The sequence below is a fragment of the Trichoplusia ni genome, chromosome 12 (assembly GCF_003590095.1).
Source record: "Trichoplusia ni isolate ovarian cell line Hi5 chromosome 12, tn1, whole genome shotgun sequence".
In the NCBI taxonomy this organism is placed as follows: Eukaryota; Metazoa; Arthropoda; class Insecta; order Lepidoptera; family Noctuidae; genus Trichoplusia; species Trichoplusia ni.
In genome coordinates, this window is record NC_039489.1 from 10906764 (window position 1) to 10925154 (window position 18391).

At 33.4% G+C, this 18391-nt stretch overlaps 1 protein-coding gene and 1 non-coding gene across 2 annotated transcripts in view; one reads left to right on the forward strand and one right to left on the reverse strand.

The window, feature by feature from the left end:
* The first annotated feature begins 10920 nt into the window (after nucleotides 1-10920).
* LOC113499420 (rho GTPase-activating protein 7-like) overlaps nucleotides 10921-18391 on the forward strand; it is a 247081-nt gene continuing 239610 nt past the window's right edge. Inside the window, exon 1 of the mRNA XM_026879900.1 lies at nucleotides 10921-11326. Within this exon, the coding sequence (XP_026735701.1) occupies nucleotides 11131-11326 (196 nt within the window). The 5' untranslated portion in view covers nucleotides 10921-11130. The remainder of the gene's footprint in view (nucleotides 11327-18391) is intronic.
* On the reverse strand, nucleotides 11415-11487 carry Trnak-cuu. Its single transcript has one exon. It is a non-coding gene; the product is annotated as a tRNA-Lys (tRNA).

An 18391-nucleotide genomic window follows, 5' to 3' on the forward strand; every position in this document is an offset into this window, starting at 1 on the left:
GAAAATGAAATTCGTGATGCATTGATTTTTCATTTAAATACATACAGTTAAAAGATTTCGCTTCCGCTTCTACAATGTAACAGCATTTCTGATTGAAAGCTCTTAATCCAGGATTTGTAAATTGAGACAAAAAAGTCTACTGTTATGACAAATGACTACATTATAAGCATTAATAAAAATATTGCTCTCATTTTGGACAATCAAGTAATTAGGTACGTGAATTTTCCAGAGGGTTAAGTGAAATACATTATTAAATAGCAAATACACGAGCTTTTGTGTGGAGCAGAAATAAAATAGGGAAAATAAAAGAGAAAATAACGTATACAGTAGACAAGGACATTGTTTATGAAGGCATGTTGTTTGAAAAACGCTGTTTATTTAATACTAAGATAATAAAGCTGTATTTTTTATTGTAACTTATTAGGTGTCCCTCAGGGTACAGGTATGTCCCCTTTGTCTCCAAACTGTTTTCTCCTGAAAGCCAGGATAATGTGAGATAAATTAGAATGGAAAACTAATAGAAAACTTTCAATTTCGAGGAATGAAATTTCTCTAAGACAAAAGACCTGTCATTGACGTGTTAGTGCAATACAATGAAGTGATTCAATCACCGGTAGTGTTTGAAGAAGTGTATCTTGCTTACAGAGTATGAATGCGTGGAGAATGTTTCATGGTATTTAAATAACTTCAAATATGAAGTGTGAAGAGTGAGTGAACTGAGACTATAACTTCTCAGTTTATACTCTGATACCATTGACTAAAAGTAATATTATTATGGGTATTTAATGCTTCTCTTCAGGTCCTAAGTATATCTTTACTTACTAGAGATTTCTTACTAGAGATCGATGTAAACTCAGTCTAAATTTCCCATTTCTGCGTCTAAAGACTAATGGCTCATAAAACTGTAGCGAGACGGTATTAGCGTGTTCATATGCAGCATGCACTCACCCACGATTACGTGAATATAGAAATATAACGGGCTTGAAGTTTATAAGTCCATTAGTGAAATTATATGTTTTACCCATGACTTCAACCGTACGTTGAGACAAAGACTACCTATCAGTCATATGGTACGTACAATGTAATGAATTACTAAGGATTGAGAAGGATGTTATAATATATAATAATATTGGACAACATCCACACAACGCCATCTAGTCTCAAACTAAGCAGAGCTTGTATTATGAGTACAAGAGACAACTAGAAATACTTATATATTTCTAAATACATACATTATATAGATAAATTACACCCAGACACAGAAAAATGATCGTGCTCATCACACAAACATTTGTCCTGGGTGGGAATCGAACCCACGACCTCCGGTATAGCAGTCAGGGTCACTAACCACTAGACCAACAGGCCCGTCTAATGTTGCAAGAAGGTTCAGGTTTAGTCAGTAAGAGTTGGATACAACCCGCTTCCCCCCGTAGTGTGGTTGTGATAATTTCTTCTTCTTTCTAAAAAAAATCATGTATTCTCAGGTACGCAAGAACAAGACTTTACCAAATGAGTTATGTCGTTGTAGATGTCTATTCCGTTTAATTATGGCAAACACAGCTTGTCAAGTGTGGGAAACTGTTTGCTTTCGTATTTTTGGATATGGATATACCCATACTCGGGATCCGAGCTTGTACCTAAAGTATAAAATTCCAGGAAGATAAGTTCTGAATTTCACCGAATAAGTTTAACGGACAAAGTTGCAGTTGGTTTTATAATATATTGGGATTTGTAAAGTCCAACCATTAATTTTGTTGAGAAAATATTGGCAGCGGAATGTTCTGAAAATTTAAATCAATTCACTCACTATCTTTTAGGACACTAAAGTTTGTGTATAAAATGAATATTTCAGCTGCTAGCTACCATACTACTATATTTTGTCATCTATAAGATAGACAGCGGAAATAGGCGAAAATAGGTTTCATTTCTACCCTTTGCGTACGGAACCCCAAAACAAATTTCCTTTGTCTAAAACCACTGCAAACAGTAAAAAAATAATATCCTCTTCACAAATAAAAAAGACCTTGAAAATATTTTACGAAAAACCTTGACATTTTCTTTCATTCTTTGCGTTTTACTTAACGTACGTTTTTAACATAATAATGGGGTTCGGTGCGTCTGCCGGCTTAATCTGTGATGGCATCTTTCATTGTTCATGCGAACGTTACTGAGTTCTTTCGGGGTTTTTGCTTTTCTTTTCTTTCGACTTTTATATTATTTCAAGATATTTTGAGTTTTTCTGTAAATTGTATGTAATATTTGATAAATAGTAGCAATATTATGAGATATAAAAAAATGTAAATATTAAGTAAATAATGATAGATTGAGAAGGTGTTAAAACTTAGTTATTTTAAAAATTAAAAGATCAAATCAACCTTTAAAACGTTAATGAGAAAACTGTATTGAATAAATAACCATACAAATGTTTATATAGTAAATTTTATATTTTTTTAAAGACCGCTATCACTAACAAACTGTTTTGCTATCTAGCGACTAAATTAAAACTTGCATTATTTCATTATGAATCATTCTCACTTCTATGAAAATATTCAAAATGCGCACCAAACCAGGCAATATTGTTACGTATAACCCGTATCAATAAAATCCGTAGGTTATATTTTTTTGATAGACGGGTAAAGTCCAAGAAATGACGTAAGGAAGGTTTTTGCCATCACCATACGAGAGATATTATTATAACAGAGCTAAGGAAAAAAGCAGTAAGGAAATATATCTATACCTATTCTGATTTGGTTAAAGATTATCCATATTGGATGAGAAAGAATAATGTTTTTTAGATATTTCAGCTATTTATTTGAAAATATTATTATTTAAGGTTTCTTTATGTCTGGGTGTCTTTATGTCATTTGAATGTTTTTCGAAACCCTTCGCGACACAAGGACTAATTACCTTAATCATAGTTTTTTAAACATAAGAAAAAATAACCGTTACTGAAATTTTCTTCTTTTTTATTAAATGAGAGATACAACAATATAAACTCCATCGTTTTATTATCTGTGTTTTAAAAGTAAATAAACTTTTTAAACAGTCTGAGGCATACCTTTGCAGGCTGAACGGATACTCTTTTTAACTGTTTGCAACACAAAGAGATGAACACATGTTCCTTTTTCGATTGGCAAGTCCATAGCCTTTTCGTCTACATTTTATATTTTGCTGAACTGGTGTAACGTTTATTTGTAATCCAAGGGTGTTATTACAAAGCTTGTAATTTTGAATTGGCAGCTTCCAATTTACGCAGTGGCTTAATAGGCGCTCAGACTTGAAGGATTGGCTTTCACAAAGGATTAAATATTTATAAGGATTATATATGTAGGTTTAGAAATATACTTATACATGGTATATAAGCTTTTTCGTGGCAATGGGCGGGCCACATAGCGCGAAGATCGGACGGCCGATGGGGCAGAAAAGTTCTGGAATGGAGACCACGTATCACCAAGCTCAGCGTGGGACGGCCACCTGCCAGATGGACCGACGACCTGGTGAAAACCGCTGGGTCCCGTTGGATACAGGTGGCAACGAACCGGTCGCGCTGGAGAAATTATGGAGAGGCCTATGTCTAACAGTGGACTGCTATAGGCTGAGATGACGATGATGACGATGACAAGCTTTTGTCTGCAGTTCCGCTTATGCTGATCAGAGTTGCCGCGGCAAATAATAGTATTTGTCTTTTCCAACAGTTTTTTGTCTTTTATACGACTTGGACTAAGGACTTTAATCCTGGTGTCACAAGGGATATCAAAAAGTCACATGCGAACATGCTTAGAAAAATCATTCAAAGATCACACAAATGCTTGTCGTTCGCGGGGATCGCACCCGCAACTCGTTAAAATTTTATAAACTTCCGTTTAACAAGTAGCAGATAGACAAACAGAGTTACTATCACGTTTACAATAAAAGCACTTATAAACAACCAAAGATGACGTAGGTGTGGTTACAGCAAAGATGGCTGTCATTATTGTAGCTGCAGATGTAGAAGCGAGACAACGCTCTACAACTTTTATATAGCCGTCTCTTTCGCACAACGGCAAATGTCTTGCTCTCTGAGTAATAGGGAAGCAGGTGTGGTAAAAATTTAGCTTACTCTCCAGAGAAATATATCTTATGCCGTTAATATATGAACACACATAAAAAACAAAGGTGAATATAAAATGAGCTATTTGTATTATCCTTGTAGATACAAAATGTGCTATGAACCTGCTTACAGAAAATTTAACAAAAATTGAGCTTAGTGTTCGGTTATTTTGTAAGTATTGATATTTAGGCAGAGGCTGATAATAAAACACGCAGAGTCACTTGTACAATAATTTTATATTGCCTTTTTAAACTTGGAAGTAATACGACTGGATCCTACCACACGGTATGACAGAAGAATGAAATTAAAACGTTAGAGGTAGATTGAAGTAAAATAACAAGATGGCGTCTTGAATGTGTCATTCAAAGAACTGTCAATCTTAAGTCAATACAAAGATTATTTTTTGCAATCTCAATCGAACAAATTAACAGTAAAAAAGGTGGTGTGTATAACAATATATAAATGATAGTAAACGACTCGAACTTGCGAATAATTTAAATATTACTACGCTCAGTTTGACAGATAATATATATTTTTTATCTTAATTCAAAATGACCTTAAAATTGTGCAATCGAAAATACTGATACTTGTACAAATGCTTGTTAAGACTTTGTGTGTCTTTGTGCATTAAATGTTTGTAAAACCCAGGACACAAGAATTAAAATACTAGCTGCGGTAATTAATTTCTTAATACAAGAATGTTAAAAACAAAACGTTATTTTAAACTAGTTAAGTTTCTTCATTAAAATATCCAATTTCCGCACTTTCATACGCAGACCGTTCTCTACTTTAAAGAAAAACCTGAACGAAAGAATAATAAGACCTTTATACCTTTTTTAAACCCACCGTACAAAGGTACACCGCATCTCTATTTAGAAAACCGGACAAGTACGAACCGGTCTTGCGAGACAAAGGGTTCCGTACAAATAAGTTTGAAACAAATTGTATTGTAAAAAAACGATCTCCCATCAAATTAATAACCCTGCTAATTTGCTTATGTACATTTTTAGTGAGGCAACAATTTTTTAATTTTTCTAACCTACACGATTCATGAGATATATAGACTGATGACAAACGGTGAGATAGACTGTATGGTGAGATGGTTCGCCTAGTGACAAATTGTTGGTTAGACGGACAGACAAAGCATTAGTAACGGGATCCGTTTTTCTCCTTTGGTTACGGAACTCTGAAAAGAAAAAGAAAAATCTTAATAATTAATTTACCTCAAGTCCAAAAACTCAGCATTGTGTACTCTAAGTCCCTTTTAAATGTAAGTCGGACTCCCAGCGACCGTGACCTACTTATTTAATTTCATTTACATAACATAAATTGTTATGCAAGATGACGGACTTAAGAATTCATTTAAATTGAATATTTTAAATAAATGTTTAGACTTCGAAACTCCAATAAATTAAATTGAATATTTGAATTAATAATTGTTATTTATTTATTTTGTGTTAGATATTTTATTTAGGTTTGTTGAATTTCGACGAGGCGGGGTTAAAAATAACATTGGTTATAAAGAGAAATAAATTAGAAAATCCCTTCCTTTCATCAATGGTAATTTTAAATCGTAGTGCTAGTGATCCAAACAGTTAACTGGCAACATGACACCATTTTTTCCTTGAAACTATTCTAGGTCTTTGAATGTGAATAAGTAACGAACATAGGAACTTTTTAAATGATTAAATCAAGCGTATTTATCGGGGACGCTCACGTAGAGTCGTACTAACGTGCCATCATGCCAAATGATCCTTACGAAAGTTTAAAAAAAAAACATTGGCATTAAAAAAACTACATCGGTTTATGAATTGAATACCACATCCTTAAAATACTAGCACAAAAATACTGAAAACTTAAAATAACGAAAAAAAAACATAGCAAACAACACAAAAAGGTTTAACAGAGTACCTATTAAAACCTTTTTGGAAAACACAATTTATCGAGCGTCAATAACATGATTTCGCAACTGGTATCATGTGAGTACGTTCCTAGTAATTTACCTAAAAGCCCTCTCTGACAGTTAACTCAATTTATTATCCCACATACTCAAGTCAAAAATATACACGAAAACCCAGCAAAGAAAATTTTGTCTGAAAACGTACATTTTTGTTGCAGACAGCTTTTGTTGTATTATGTACTTAATGATTTTAAAAAAGCCACTTTTCGAACTGATTTTAATAATTTAATCAAACAACGATAAACATAGAACCCTAATACAATAACGAATATAGTTTTTTTCTGTAAATTCCGAATTGATGCATTTAAAAATGCATAGGTACTTTTTGTGTATTTGGGTAGGTAAATAGTTCACGGTAAATTACGGAAGCACTACATAGTAATTGTGATATTTAAATTGTAGTTAAACAACCAGTCAAGTACCATGCGGATTTGCGAAAAACTTTACACCAAAAAAATTAATGAAAACAATCTCCTACCAAAGCTACACCGCACCACTTGCAGCTTAACCAGATAAATCATTATTTTTTTAATGTGTTGTAAAATCAACAACAGACGTCAACCTTCCACCAGCCCATTTAGATAGGGAACCGTAAGCACGGAGTCGTTTTAAACAAGAAACATATATGACCAACTACAAACGTAAAATAAACAATTACTTTTAATTTGATTAATGGCGTTGTAAAATATTAAACAGTAAAATAAATTAAAATCAAAAATGTTAGGAACAGCCCTGACCTACACGTTTACAACACGAAAATTTATGAAGCTTTCTTGGAATTGTTTATTTGTAAAGTATAATTTTGTATTGTCCAATAAATAGAACTTTAAATTTATTTTAATACTAGCTGTGGCCCGCGACTTCACTCGGTTATGAAAATTTTTAAGTTCAGTGTTTTAAGTATTGTTTTAATAATTTTGATTGCTTGTATCTTTTCCATGTTTTCGTAACATATGTATTTCAAAACTTACAGAAACACAGTTTGATGAAAATTTGCGTTAGGGTTGCGAACCAGACTGGAGTCATTATGAGTTCTCTTAAAGCGTTATTTTTTATAGATTTCATTCCCATAATTATTAAAGAAAGTATTTGACGGGTATGTTTGAACTCGTTACATAATATAACTGTTAAATGGTCACCAACCCACTCACTATCCTCTTATAAACAAAACAACATTACCTCTTATCTGACCCCAGGTTCAGACCCCTAAAAATACTAATTTGCTAGAAAAGCCTTTGCTGTAGACAGCTAAAAATATTTCACTCCACAATTAGATGTGACCGAACTTTGACCTTTGCGAGAGCCCTTATTGACCTTTCGCATAATGACCTCTTACATACTCGAGTTGAGGTTTTGTAAATAGTTAAGTAATTGAAGGAAAATTATAAGTGTAGAAAGGTGAGTAGAGTTTAATGATGTGTAGACGAAATCAATTCGTTTCATTTGAATTATCAATTAGCTATTTCAATATTGTATAAAAAACATTGTCAGAATATCATGGTCCGATCTTTATATTTTTTCGTTTGAAGAACGACTCTCCTAGTGAGGGTTTTCACAAACATTCAAGTTACATGCTCAAAGACACCCAGACTCATGGTAAGCATTCGTGGATTACACAAATATTTGTCCTACGCAGAGATTGAACACGCGACACGTTGCGCTCGATGGGTTTGTCGTGGTGACCCCAACCACTCGGCTACCCGTGTAAACAAAATATTTCTTAAAAGATCTGTAAAAATTAAATTAAATTAATTCTGTACAAGATTCAGTATTTATTATTTTAAAATGAGGCAGACATAAAACCTTGTACGAATATAATTCGAACTGTGTGTAACCAATCGAATAAATAGAAGCCATTTTGAATGAAATCACGATTCAGATGAAATCCCTATATTCCCAATAGAATCAAAATGTGAGAGGGCCAATTCATGTGTTCCAATATGAAATTATTATTTTTTCAGAACAGATTAGCGTTATAAAACGTTTGCTCTGTTCGCGCAAATTGATTTTTAATTTTAGAATGTTTGGTGTTCTAATTTTAAGATTTTCACTTTGAATTTTGTAATTCCTTTTCTCTAGAAACAATTATCCCACCAAAAACATTAAATGTAAAAAAATGCCAAGTCTCTCGATGCAGTCTTTCCATCGTAAAAAGTTTTGAGATCTCATAGAAGCCAAGTCCTATTCAAAATATTTTGTAGTTATAAATCAACATTTAGTAATTGTATCAATAGTTTTCTTTATATTATAATTATAGTGACTTGGCAATGAGCACAAGAAGAAACAAATAAAACGGCATATTTGTAGGAGTTGAAAGTTACACACACCGCATGCGTAAACATTAATATCACAAAATTAATTTTCTTTTGGTTTATCCGTGTCGTCCCAACCGAATTTCGGCAACGGCAGTCAGTCTTAGTGTACTCTCGATTCATTTACTTTCATAAAGCGATGGCCCGTAAGGTATTCTTAATTATTGTATTGGAGCATGTAGTCGGTAGTGACCATCATGATTCACACATAACAAATAATCTGATCACTGGTCTCGTCAGTAACATTTGCACATAATTCCAGGCATCAAGCAGCTTTTAATTTGTGCTCATTGCCAAGTCACTATAATTATAATATAAAGAAAACTATTGATACAATTACTAAATGTTGATTTATAACTACAAAATATTTTGAATAGGACTTGGCTTCTATGAGATCTCAAAACTTTTTACGATGGAAAGACTGCATCGAGAGACTTGGCATTTTTTTACATTTAATGTTTTTGGTGGGATCTCATTTATTTTTTGTAAGTGTATTTCTTTCTTTTTTTTAGGTGTCATAATTTCTAGGACTTCAGCTACTGCTTTGCTTAGAACCCATTCTCTATCTCTATCTCTTTTGTTTCTTCTCTGAGACTTCGTTACTTCTAATGTAAACAAGCTTAAACTTATATATATATGCATATATATATCTACTAACTTACAAACTATAGCTAAACTAAACTAAATAACACGTAAAGTTCTCCGAATATCAATTATCACTACAATATTTTTTAGTTTCGAAATGGTTTTTCATAGACAGGTGGCGCTATCAAATGAAAATTATCGAATTATTCTGAAGTACTACTTAGACTGCGCTTTGTAACGAAACCATAGCGCGATTCAGACTCGTACAACGCCATCTATCGAGCGCGCATACAATATTTATCGCAATACAATGGAGTTTTAGCTTTATTAATTTAATGAATTATGAATTTTATGTATTAATTTGTAATGATAGTCTGTGTATTACATTTATATTATTCTTTTCTATTCTATGTATGTATTCATCCAATTGAATAGGTACTTAAACAACGAACAAAGTTAACAATGCAGTCAAAATCCATACATAATGTTCTTGCCAAACCGCAAATATAAAATTGTTTTCTATGGCATATTATTTTTTAATGTTTTTATAATTTTTCCTTTATATGTGGCTAAGGACCTATCTTGGTGCAAAATTTGAAGTTTCTAAGTCTGCTAGAAGTACCTTACATTTTTGATGATCTGTCAGTGAGTCAGTGAGTGACAAAATGGTGTAACTTTGATCGACCGTAACTCCTAAACCATTAATTCAATTGGCATGTAATTTCGAACTTAAGCTTGTTCTAATGCCTACTATTATTCCCCGAAAAGCTAAACTCCTAGCTTTGTCCACGTCGAAGATACAGGGGGGGCGAAACAGCCGCGAATCGCTTCGAGAAAAGATGGTACGGCCGTGCCCGTTTTGCTCGAGACTTGGCAGGGGCACTGCCGTGCCCTCAGATAATATTACATTATCGTATTATACTTGTATATTTTTATTAAACTTGAAATTCATATTTTAAATTTTGTTTCAAAATATGACTCGAAAAAAATAATACAAAACAAAAAAGAAAAATACATTAGGTTTATTTTCAACAAAGTAACTTAAGCAATAATTGCAAAAGAACTCGCCAGCCAGTCGCTCTCGCCAATTTAAGAATGGAACAAGGTTTTCTCTGATTCGATTCTATTTATTTGATTATTTGTAATGCGTGCACCGGGCGTTCTAATTTTGAATGTTTTATTTCTTTTTTGAGAATAAATTTTATCTTTGTGCGTGTTAGACATAAATTATGCAAATTCTGTTTGTTTTTGAAGTAAATTGAATATATGAACATTATTCATCTGTATCATTTTGAAAAGGTAAAATTTGGGAGTTTCTGAAGTTGTATGATCTAATTTGACTTCGGAAATTCTTCTAACAATAGTAAGTCACATTATTTATAAGTGTCGAAGTGAGCGTGGGTAGTAAAAAACGTAATTTTGATAACACATAGAACCTCTTAGTTACACCTCATTTAGTTCTCTATCACTTGTATTAATCAATCACAACAAAAGACGGTTGACGTAAAACCGTCAATCTATCACGACTATCGGTAATATTTGCCAAATCTTCGTTCAATCAACGAATGACACTGTTGATAGGAAAAATAGTGATGAATCTATATGTTCGGATCAGTGATGGATCGGTCAGGTTTCATCCAATTGTTTCACGGGAAAGGGAGGTTATGTATTTTTAAAAACGTAAGAAAATTCTTCAATCAACTTGTCCCTACATTATGCAAGACCAGTCACTGTTATGATAGCTCCCGATATTATAAATCCATAAAATATACATAGGTACATTCATTATTTTACTAAGCAAGAATTTACACAATGAACTGACGATAAACGAGACTTCCTAACTTTGTTTTTCTTTGTTTCAGGTTATTTAACGAAAACACTTGGCGAAATTGGAAACTATTCCCACTGAGTGTTTTAGATTAGTTTCAGTTATAAGTGAAGTAATAAAAGTTATATTTAAAGATAATATTAATATTAATATTTAAATAATAAATGTAAAAAATATCGTATTTTGCGAAAAATATATTCAAATCATTTTCAAACGTTCGAAATTAGAAAATGAAATCGGTAGTGGTGAAAAATAAATTGTTGATTAAGTGGAAATTTAAAATTTGAATTCGGGGCCAAAATAGAATCCGAATTTAGTAGTCGAAATTTAAAATTTGAATAAAAAAGTCGTTAAAATGGCTGCTTCACCGTCTACTACGCCAAAGGCGCCTTCACCGCCGCCTCCAGGCCACGGACCAAGCAAAATGGAGAGAAGAATGTCTCATTTCAAGGAATATAAGTTCTTCAGAAGCTTTAGTGCTAAGGTCGAGAACTGGCCTATGAGGAAAGCCGAGCAGCTATGGAGAAAAATGAGGGAGAGAAAAATTGCAGGTATGATATTTAAAGTTTTATGTTATTTAAGGTGAAAATAATGTTAAAAAAATAGTTTATTAATTTTGTAAAAGACACAAAAATATTTCGCCCAACGTGGGGCTCGAACCCACGACCCTGAGATTAAGAGTCTCATGCTCTACCGACTGAGCTAGCCGGGCTGTGGAAATTAGAGCGAAATTACCAATCAGTTTTTACACAACCATCTTTTACGTGACGCAATATAAAGCGGCCTTCACACTGACGTTACAATAGACCTTGAATCTGAATCGTATTTAAATAAAATGTTTGAAGTTTTGCTAATAAGAAGTCAATCACAAAGTTTATTTTTAAATGTCTGTCCATTCATAATTTTATTGCGCACTTTAAAATGTAAAAACCGGTATTGGGGCCAATCCGCGTTTTGTTTTATCTGTAGGGTCGTAGGACATAATGTTTAGTTAATTGCGGATTTTATTTATGATATTTTTCTATTTCAGTTAGTGCTAATACACTTTTTAGACCGGTACATGTACCTACTACAGCAATGGTTTTGGAAAAAATTGAACAAATGGACGTGACAACGGCAAATGAAAATCAACCTAACCGCATTGACATAAAGTCTAACAAAATTATTACAATAGACTGTCATCTGTCTAAAAATAATATCTACCCTCAATAACACTTTGTCACAATGACTAAGTGTCAGTGTGTAGCTACATCCTGTATTGAGATGCTAAAACATTTTTTTCTATATAATTGTGGAAGCAAGACAACGCTATACAATAGGCGTATCAGCGTCTTACTCGCACAATAGCAACATCATCACGATTATAAACATAGGTTTCATTTAAATATATTAACTTAAAACAATTGGCTATTCAAATAATGTGACGATCACGTTTGGATCGTAATAAGGTTAGAGGCCCTAACATAGCCTCGCAAAGCAAGACTGACTGTGTGAAAACAAGACAGCGCTACACGGTGTATATTCCCGTCTCGTTTCCACACTGCAACAGTCTGACAAGATGGACGGAACGCACGCCTTTGTTCATTACACTCATTAAATTATTGACAGTTATAAAAAGAGGTTTTATAACTTTATCATTTCAACTATACAATGAGTAATCAGTCATTATGCATATAGTAGTTATTTTATTGAAGTTCCAATTGAGAACGAGAAGTCCAATGGTTTATTGGGAACCCGGTTATTTTTCATTGGTGCATATTTTGATCCTAGAAATGTATAGTCTATTAAAAAAAATGGTTGGGTATTAGGTCCAGGGAGTGATTAGATATTTTTAAGTTTAAAAATTACCATCATTAGACTAAGACCAAGCATTTTTGGATCTCACAAATGCGTGTCTTACGCAGGGATCGAACCCAAGCAAAACACACGTCACGCTCAGTGGATTTGGCGACCTATAACACTGATATTTATATTTGTCTTCTATTAAAAAAAAAATGAAACTAACTGTTGCCCGCGACTTCGTCCGCGTGGTTAGAAGATATAAGTTATGATTTTTATCTACCCTGTTTTTCCACATTTTCAGTTCTATCTTTGCTCCTATTAGTCGGAGCGCGAAGGATTATAGCCTAAAACCTTCCTCGATGAATGATCTATTGAACAAAAAAATATTTTTTCAATTTGAACCAGTAGTTCCTGAGATTAGCGCGTTCAAACAAACAAACAAACTCTTCAGCTTTATATATTAGTATATATAGATTTGGTTATCATGCTAAGATCATTTTTTACAAATTCATCATCATCATCATCATCATCAGCCTATCGCAGTCCACTGCTGGACATAGGCCTCTCCAAGTGCACGCCACTCAGTGGCGTGGATCGATTACAATTTATATTTTACAAAATACTTTAAAATGATTAATGTTTAACAGAAAACCAAGTCATACTCAGGACTTTGATACGCAATACGATCTAAGAAGACCACCCTTAGTCCATTAAATCTAAAAGAATAATAAAATACTGAACACTGTCTAATCTAAAGAGTTTGCTCAGCAAAATAAAATTGCTAGATCAGATCAGATTGCAAAAACATTTCCAATCAAGCTTCTAGACTAAACGCTTACGTGGTTTAAACTAGACTGAAATTGAGACTAGCTTTTAAATTAAAGTCTGTTACACGCTAGCATATTACAGTAAACAGAGATTTTCTTACAAGAAGTTGACAATACAGTATAAGATGGCGCGATGAACTAGAAGCATCAATCAATCAATCAGCCAATCATAGTCCACTGCTGGACATAGGCCTCTCCCAATTTACGCCAAACATACTAGAAGCATACCAAAAAGAAAATTTCAAAGAGCAATAGACCGCGGAATAATTTAAGGAAGGCCTTTGCTCTGCAGTGGGATAGTAAACGTTGAAGTTTAGAAAGTGCCAAAACTAAATAAGTACGGTTTCCTTTCGCATATTTAACGAGATAGGCCGACTAGTTTCGGACCTAACCGAATCTCTTGTTCAATACATACATATATATGTACGGTATTCAATCAATAATTATGGATTCGCCTCACAAAAAAATTTTTTAATACAATATGCTTTTTGGATTAAAAAAATTTAGGTATGCCAGACACATGATGATCACGATAAATCCATCATACGCATGTATATTTAGAAGTACACAACTGAAACCAAAGATCCAATTATCATCGGCCTAGCCTTTTCCCAACTGTGTTGTGGTCGGCTTACAGTCTAACCAAAGATCCAATCACGAAAATATAAACATATCAATTCTAAAACAATTTACGTACTCACAAAAATAAAAAGATCACATAACTATTACAACTATGGTTCACAATAACCTTATTCCGTCTTCCTTTATTGCAGTAATTAAAATGCGAAGCACGTTCCCACTGCATTTTGGATGTTTGGGACTGACTGTAATTAATGGAACCTTACTTGAAGCAGACGCTTGGCTTAATAAGATGTGCAATAGCTTGAGAACCTAATTGTCTAGAGTAGTCTGTTAATGTTTTGTGCATGGCTGTGCAGTAATTTAAATTGAGTTACTGTAGATGGGTGGGGTATGTTGAGACACACTTATCTTTCGTGCATTAGTCTTTAAGCGGGATTCTGTGTCAGTCTTTCGGTTTCTGTCGGTTTTGTTACTTTTTGTTTACTGATTTAAAAATTCTTAAACATATTATTTTACCAAATACCAGATGTTGTGTCGATTTGACATACAATGTTCAAATTGACGTCTATCTTTGGAGAGCACCTTAAACCGTTGATAACAATTGTTTTCTCGGCACATCTTCTTGACCTCACAGATAACTAGTATGACCTTGACATGCTGGAATTAGCAAAATGCTGTGTGAATAAGTATGAAATGATCTATGGGAGAGAAAACATCTCTCTTATACTCGAAATTTAATAACTGCCTACCCTGAATAAAAGCGAAGAAAAAACTGTATCTGGGGTTATCTAACTGGGGTTATCTCTTTTTAAGTCCAAACAAAGAAGTTTATAACCAGGATTATACATAGGATAGTTTTTATCCAGATTTTATGTTTGTGAGATCACGACTTTTATTTGTAGCGGGCGGGCCTGCGGGCAATAGTTAGTTGCAAAATATAGATTATAGTTATATTGGCAACGTATTTTGCAAGGAGGATAAGAAAATCGTACACGTAACGTTAAATAAATAACTTTACTTTAATAATAACAACTTGTGTTTGAACTGCAAATAGGTTTTGAATAATAAATAAACCGATGGACGAATGTTTGCACTATTCTAGTATGTTAACATCTATTTGTAGACTTGTGATGATTGCTGTTTTAGTGCAGTAAACAACATTCAGCAAATTATTGGTAATGGTACTTAAATGATTTTATTTCGTCAGTTTGTAATCAGTTACAAAAAAATGTTTACAAAGATTGAGTTTAAAAAAAAAACTGTGTTTTTAATACTAGTTTACACAAACTTTCAAGTCACAAAACACCCAGGCTCAGACAAGCATTAGAAGATTACACATATGTTTGTCTTAAGTGGGAATCTAACCCGCAACATGCCGCGCTTATTGGGTTTTGTATGGTGCTCCGGCTATGTGCCGTAAAATATAATAAAATAAACAGAATATTAAAAAGTCTAGATAAAGCTCGGTAAATAAACCTAACGAATATTAGATTGAAGACCGAACTTTCAACCTAATGTGTGGTAAAAATAAAAATGAACTAGCAATAAGTATGGGTACGCTATTTCCATCGACAAAAACTTGCGACAAAAAAATCGCAGCGACACATCCCGCCTGTGTGTAACCAGCCTTAAACCCCGTATCGCTTTATTTACTCGTTAAACGAAATTGAATTTCTTGCGAAACCACAGCTGTTCTCAATTTTCAAGAAATCGCGGTTCCCTTGTTTTCCTTTCGTTATTAATTTGAGATTTCTGGATTTTTCATTAGTGGATTATTAATATACCTTCCTTTGTCGAGATGTTGGTGTTTAAGCTTTGGATCTTTTGATGGAAAGTTTGCTTGGTTTTGCCTGTAGGATAAAACGAAACTTCTTTACATCGATAAAATGAGCAAGAATTGCGTTGCAATAGTTTTTCTCCTAGTTAAGTAAAGTATATTTTGATAGTATCTTGAAAATGATTCTTTATTAAATATGATGTAACTGTTTGCTCATTATTACGCATATTTATCGGGGTTTCGGACCCAACCGGAGTCCTTAATCATGAGCTTGTAAGTAATATACTAAGTACAGTTTATTAAAAGGAAGTTAATTTCGATTTGTAATGTTTATTACATAAATGCAAATATAATTTTAACTTTCAGCTGTCGCTCATGGGTATCAATTTATATAGTACAAGTACAGACTAGCATGGAAAGTATAAAACACAAGAAAGTACTCCTATCAGAAATCTTATGTGTGTAACGAACAGGTATAGAACAAAACAAACTCCTATTCCACAGTTAGATAAAGTGTAAATTTTCCTCAGAAACTATATACCTGAGCTCTCTCTAACAACAGCAAGGCATCTGGCATGCAATTTGCTGATTGCACCGCGATATTATTAGTCTGTAGGTGGAGTAGGTGGTGGAAGTAGGCTACCTGTCTAGCTATGAGGGTGTTTTAGTATATTGGCTAGAATTTAGGTAGGGTATATAAGAGATAAGTGTTAGATTTAACTTAAAAGTCTAAGGATGAAGTCGAAAACAGAAAGTTTTTATACAAAGATGAGGGTAAAAAGACTGAAATTCAGATACTTTCATGTCCGTTCAATATTTTTAGAAATAAATACGTATATTATTCCAATAAATATCGGGTTAAAAGTGAGTTTTGTTCGCAGCATTACAATGAGATTGGTTACCATAATCCGTATAAATAGAATAAGTATACATACCAAATAAATTCAGGAAGTTTTCGGAGAAATTAAAACGGACAGACAAATGTGCACACAAATAACAATAACTGCTACATGAAAAGCTATTACAATTTTCTTGCACATCATCCAAAATAAATAACTCTTAAAGGGAACTTATTGTCTGAAAACAAAAGGACATTTCCTTATGGAACAACAACAAAACCACTCAAATACTAATGACTCTACAAAGGTAAAAAAAAAGAGCAGGACAACGCTCTACACCGTTTATTGCCATATCTCTCGCACAACTGCAACTTTCTTACTTTAAGAGTTAGGACTACCAGTAGAATCAAAATGTCAAGTCCAAGGTCGCTTTCGGGAAACTTTATGACCCTTTTTGTTTAGAGAACGTTCAAATAGATTAGATTGAAGGGTCCACCATAAAATGGTCCATAAAACCTATTATAGTGGTCTGATAAAGAGCTCTGAATGTCTGTACTTAAACGAATGGTTTGTAAAATTGACAAGATTGCGGTCGGGCTGAAGTTTCGAGTTGAAGTTTTTGGCAGTAAAATTGTATTGGATTCGCGATTCGGGGATTTTGTTTATGGATGGATACTTCATTTGAAAATTTGAAATGGACGTCGTAAAAAGAGCTTCTGACCTTATAAATGCATTGAGTGCTAATTTTATAGCAATGTGAAACCTTTCAAACCTCTTTATGCAATAAAAATTAGGAAAGTAAAATACACAATTATCATCAGCTCTTCTTCACTTCCCAACAGTGGACTTTGCACTTTGCAGTCCACTGTTGGGAAAATATATCTTAAAAGATCAGAAAGGTTACGAATTAAGCAATAACCAATGCCACAAGTAATAACGAATAACTGCAGCTTTCAAAACAGACTCTAAGGAACCAAATCTCCTAAATTTTAATTCAAAAATCTGGCGAATCCATCTCTAGACCTGATTCAAAGAATTTTTCATTACCATTATGGTAATACAACCAGTTGAAATGTCAACGTTCAGGGCATGTGCAATTAAAATACCGCTGAAATGCAGCCATCCCTCTGAGGACAACTCAAAGGCTTCCAAAATTCTCTACATTTTTAGTTTTAATACGGACTTTGTGAATGCTTCTGTACAAATTAGTCCTGCAAAAGGTGATTAGGTTAGTCCGATTCTGGGAGCTTTGCGCTCTACGGAATTGCAATTTATTTAAAATCATTTCAGCTGAAAATTTTGTAAATTCTGTGACTAACAAAATAGTACAAAAGTAAATCCGAGTTAGTGTATTTTTCCGTAGTAGCGAAATATTTTAATATATAATCCTATTTTCAGTGTTCTTACTTGCAGTAAAGTATTTGAAAACAATTAATATGATAACTTTCGGTGGTTTGGCGTAATTATTATTATTTATATATATTTATAGCGACTTATTATTGCCCTATGTATATGTATTCGAATATCCTGCTTAATTTTATAAACACGCAAGAATGTATGTCTGTTCCTTTTTCACGCAAAAACCACTGAACGAATTTAGACGAAACTTGGTACGCAGACAGTTTATAACCTGAAAAACACATAGTTACTATCCCGATTTGATGTTCCCGTAGGATTATTTTCAAGTAACAAGTAAGATATAAATCACCGAAGTTCAAAACAATCTCAGTCTACATCATACCAGCACCCTTCTCTCTCCAATACCAGTACCCATAACACTAAAAATAAAACCTTCATTAACAGTCCATT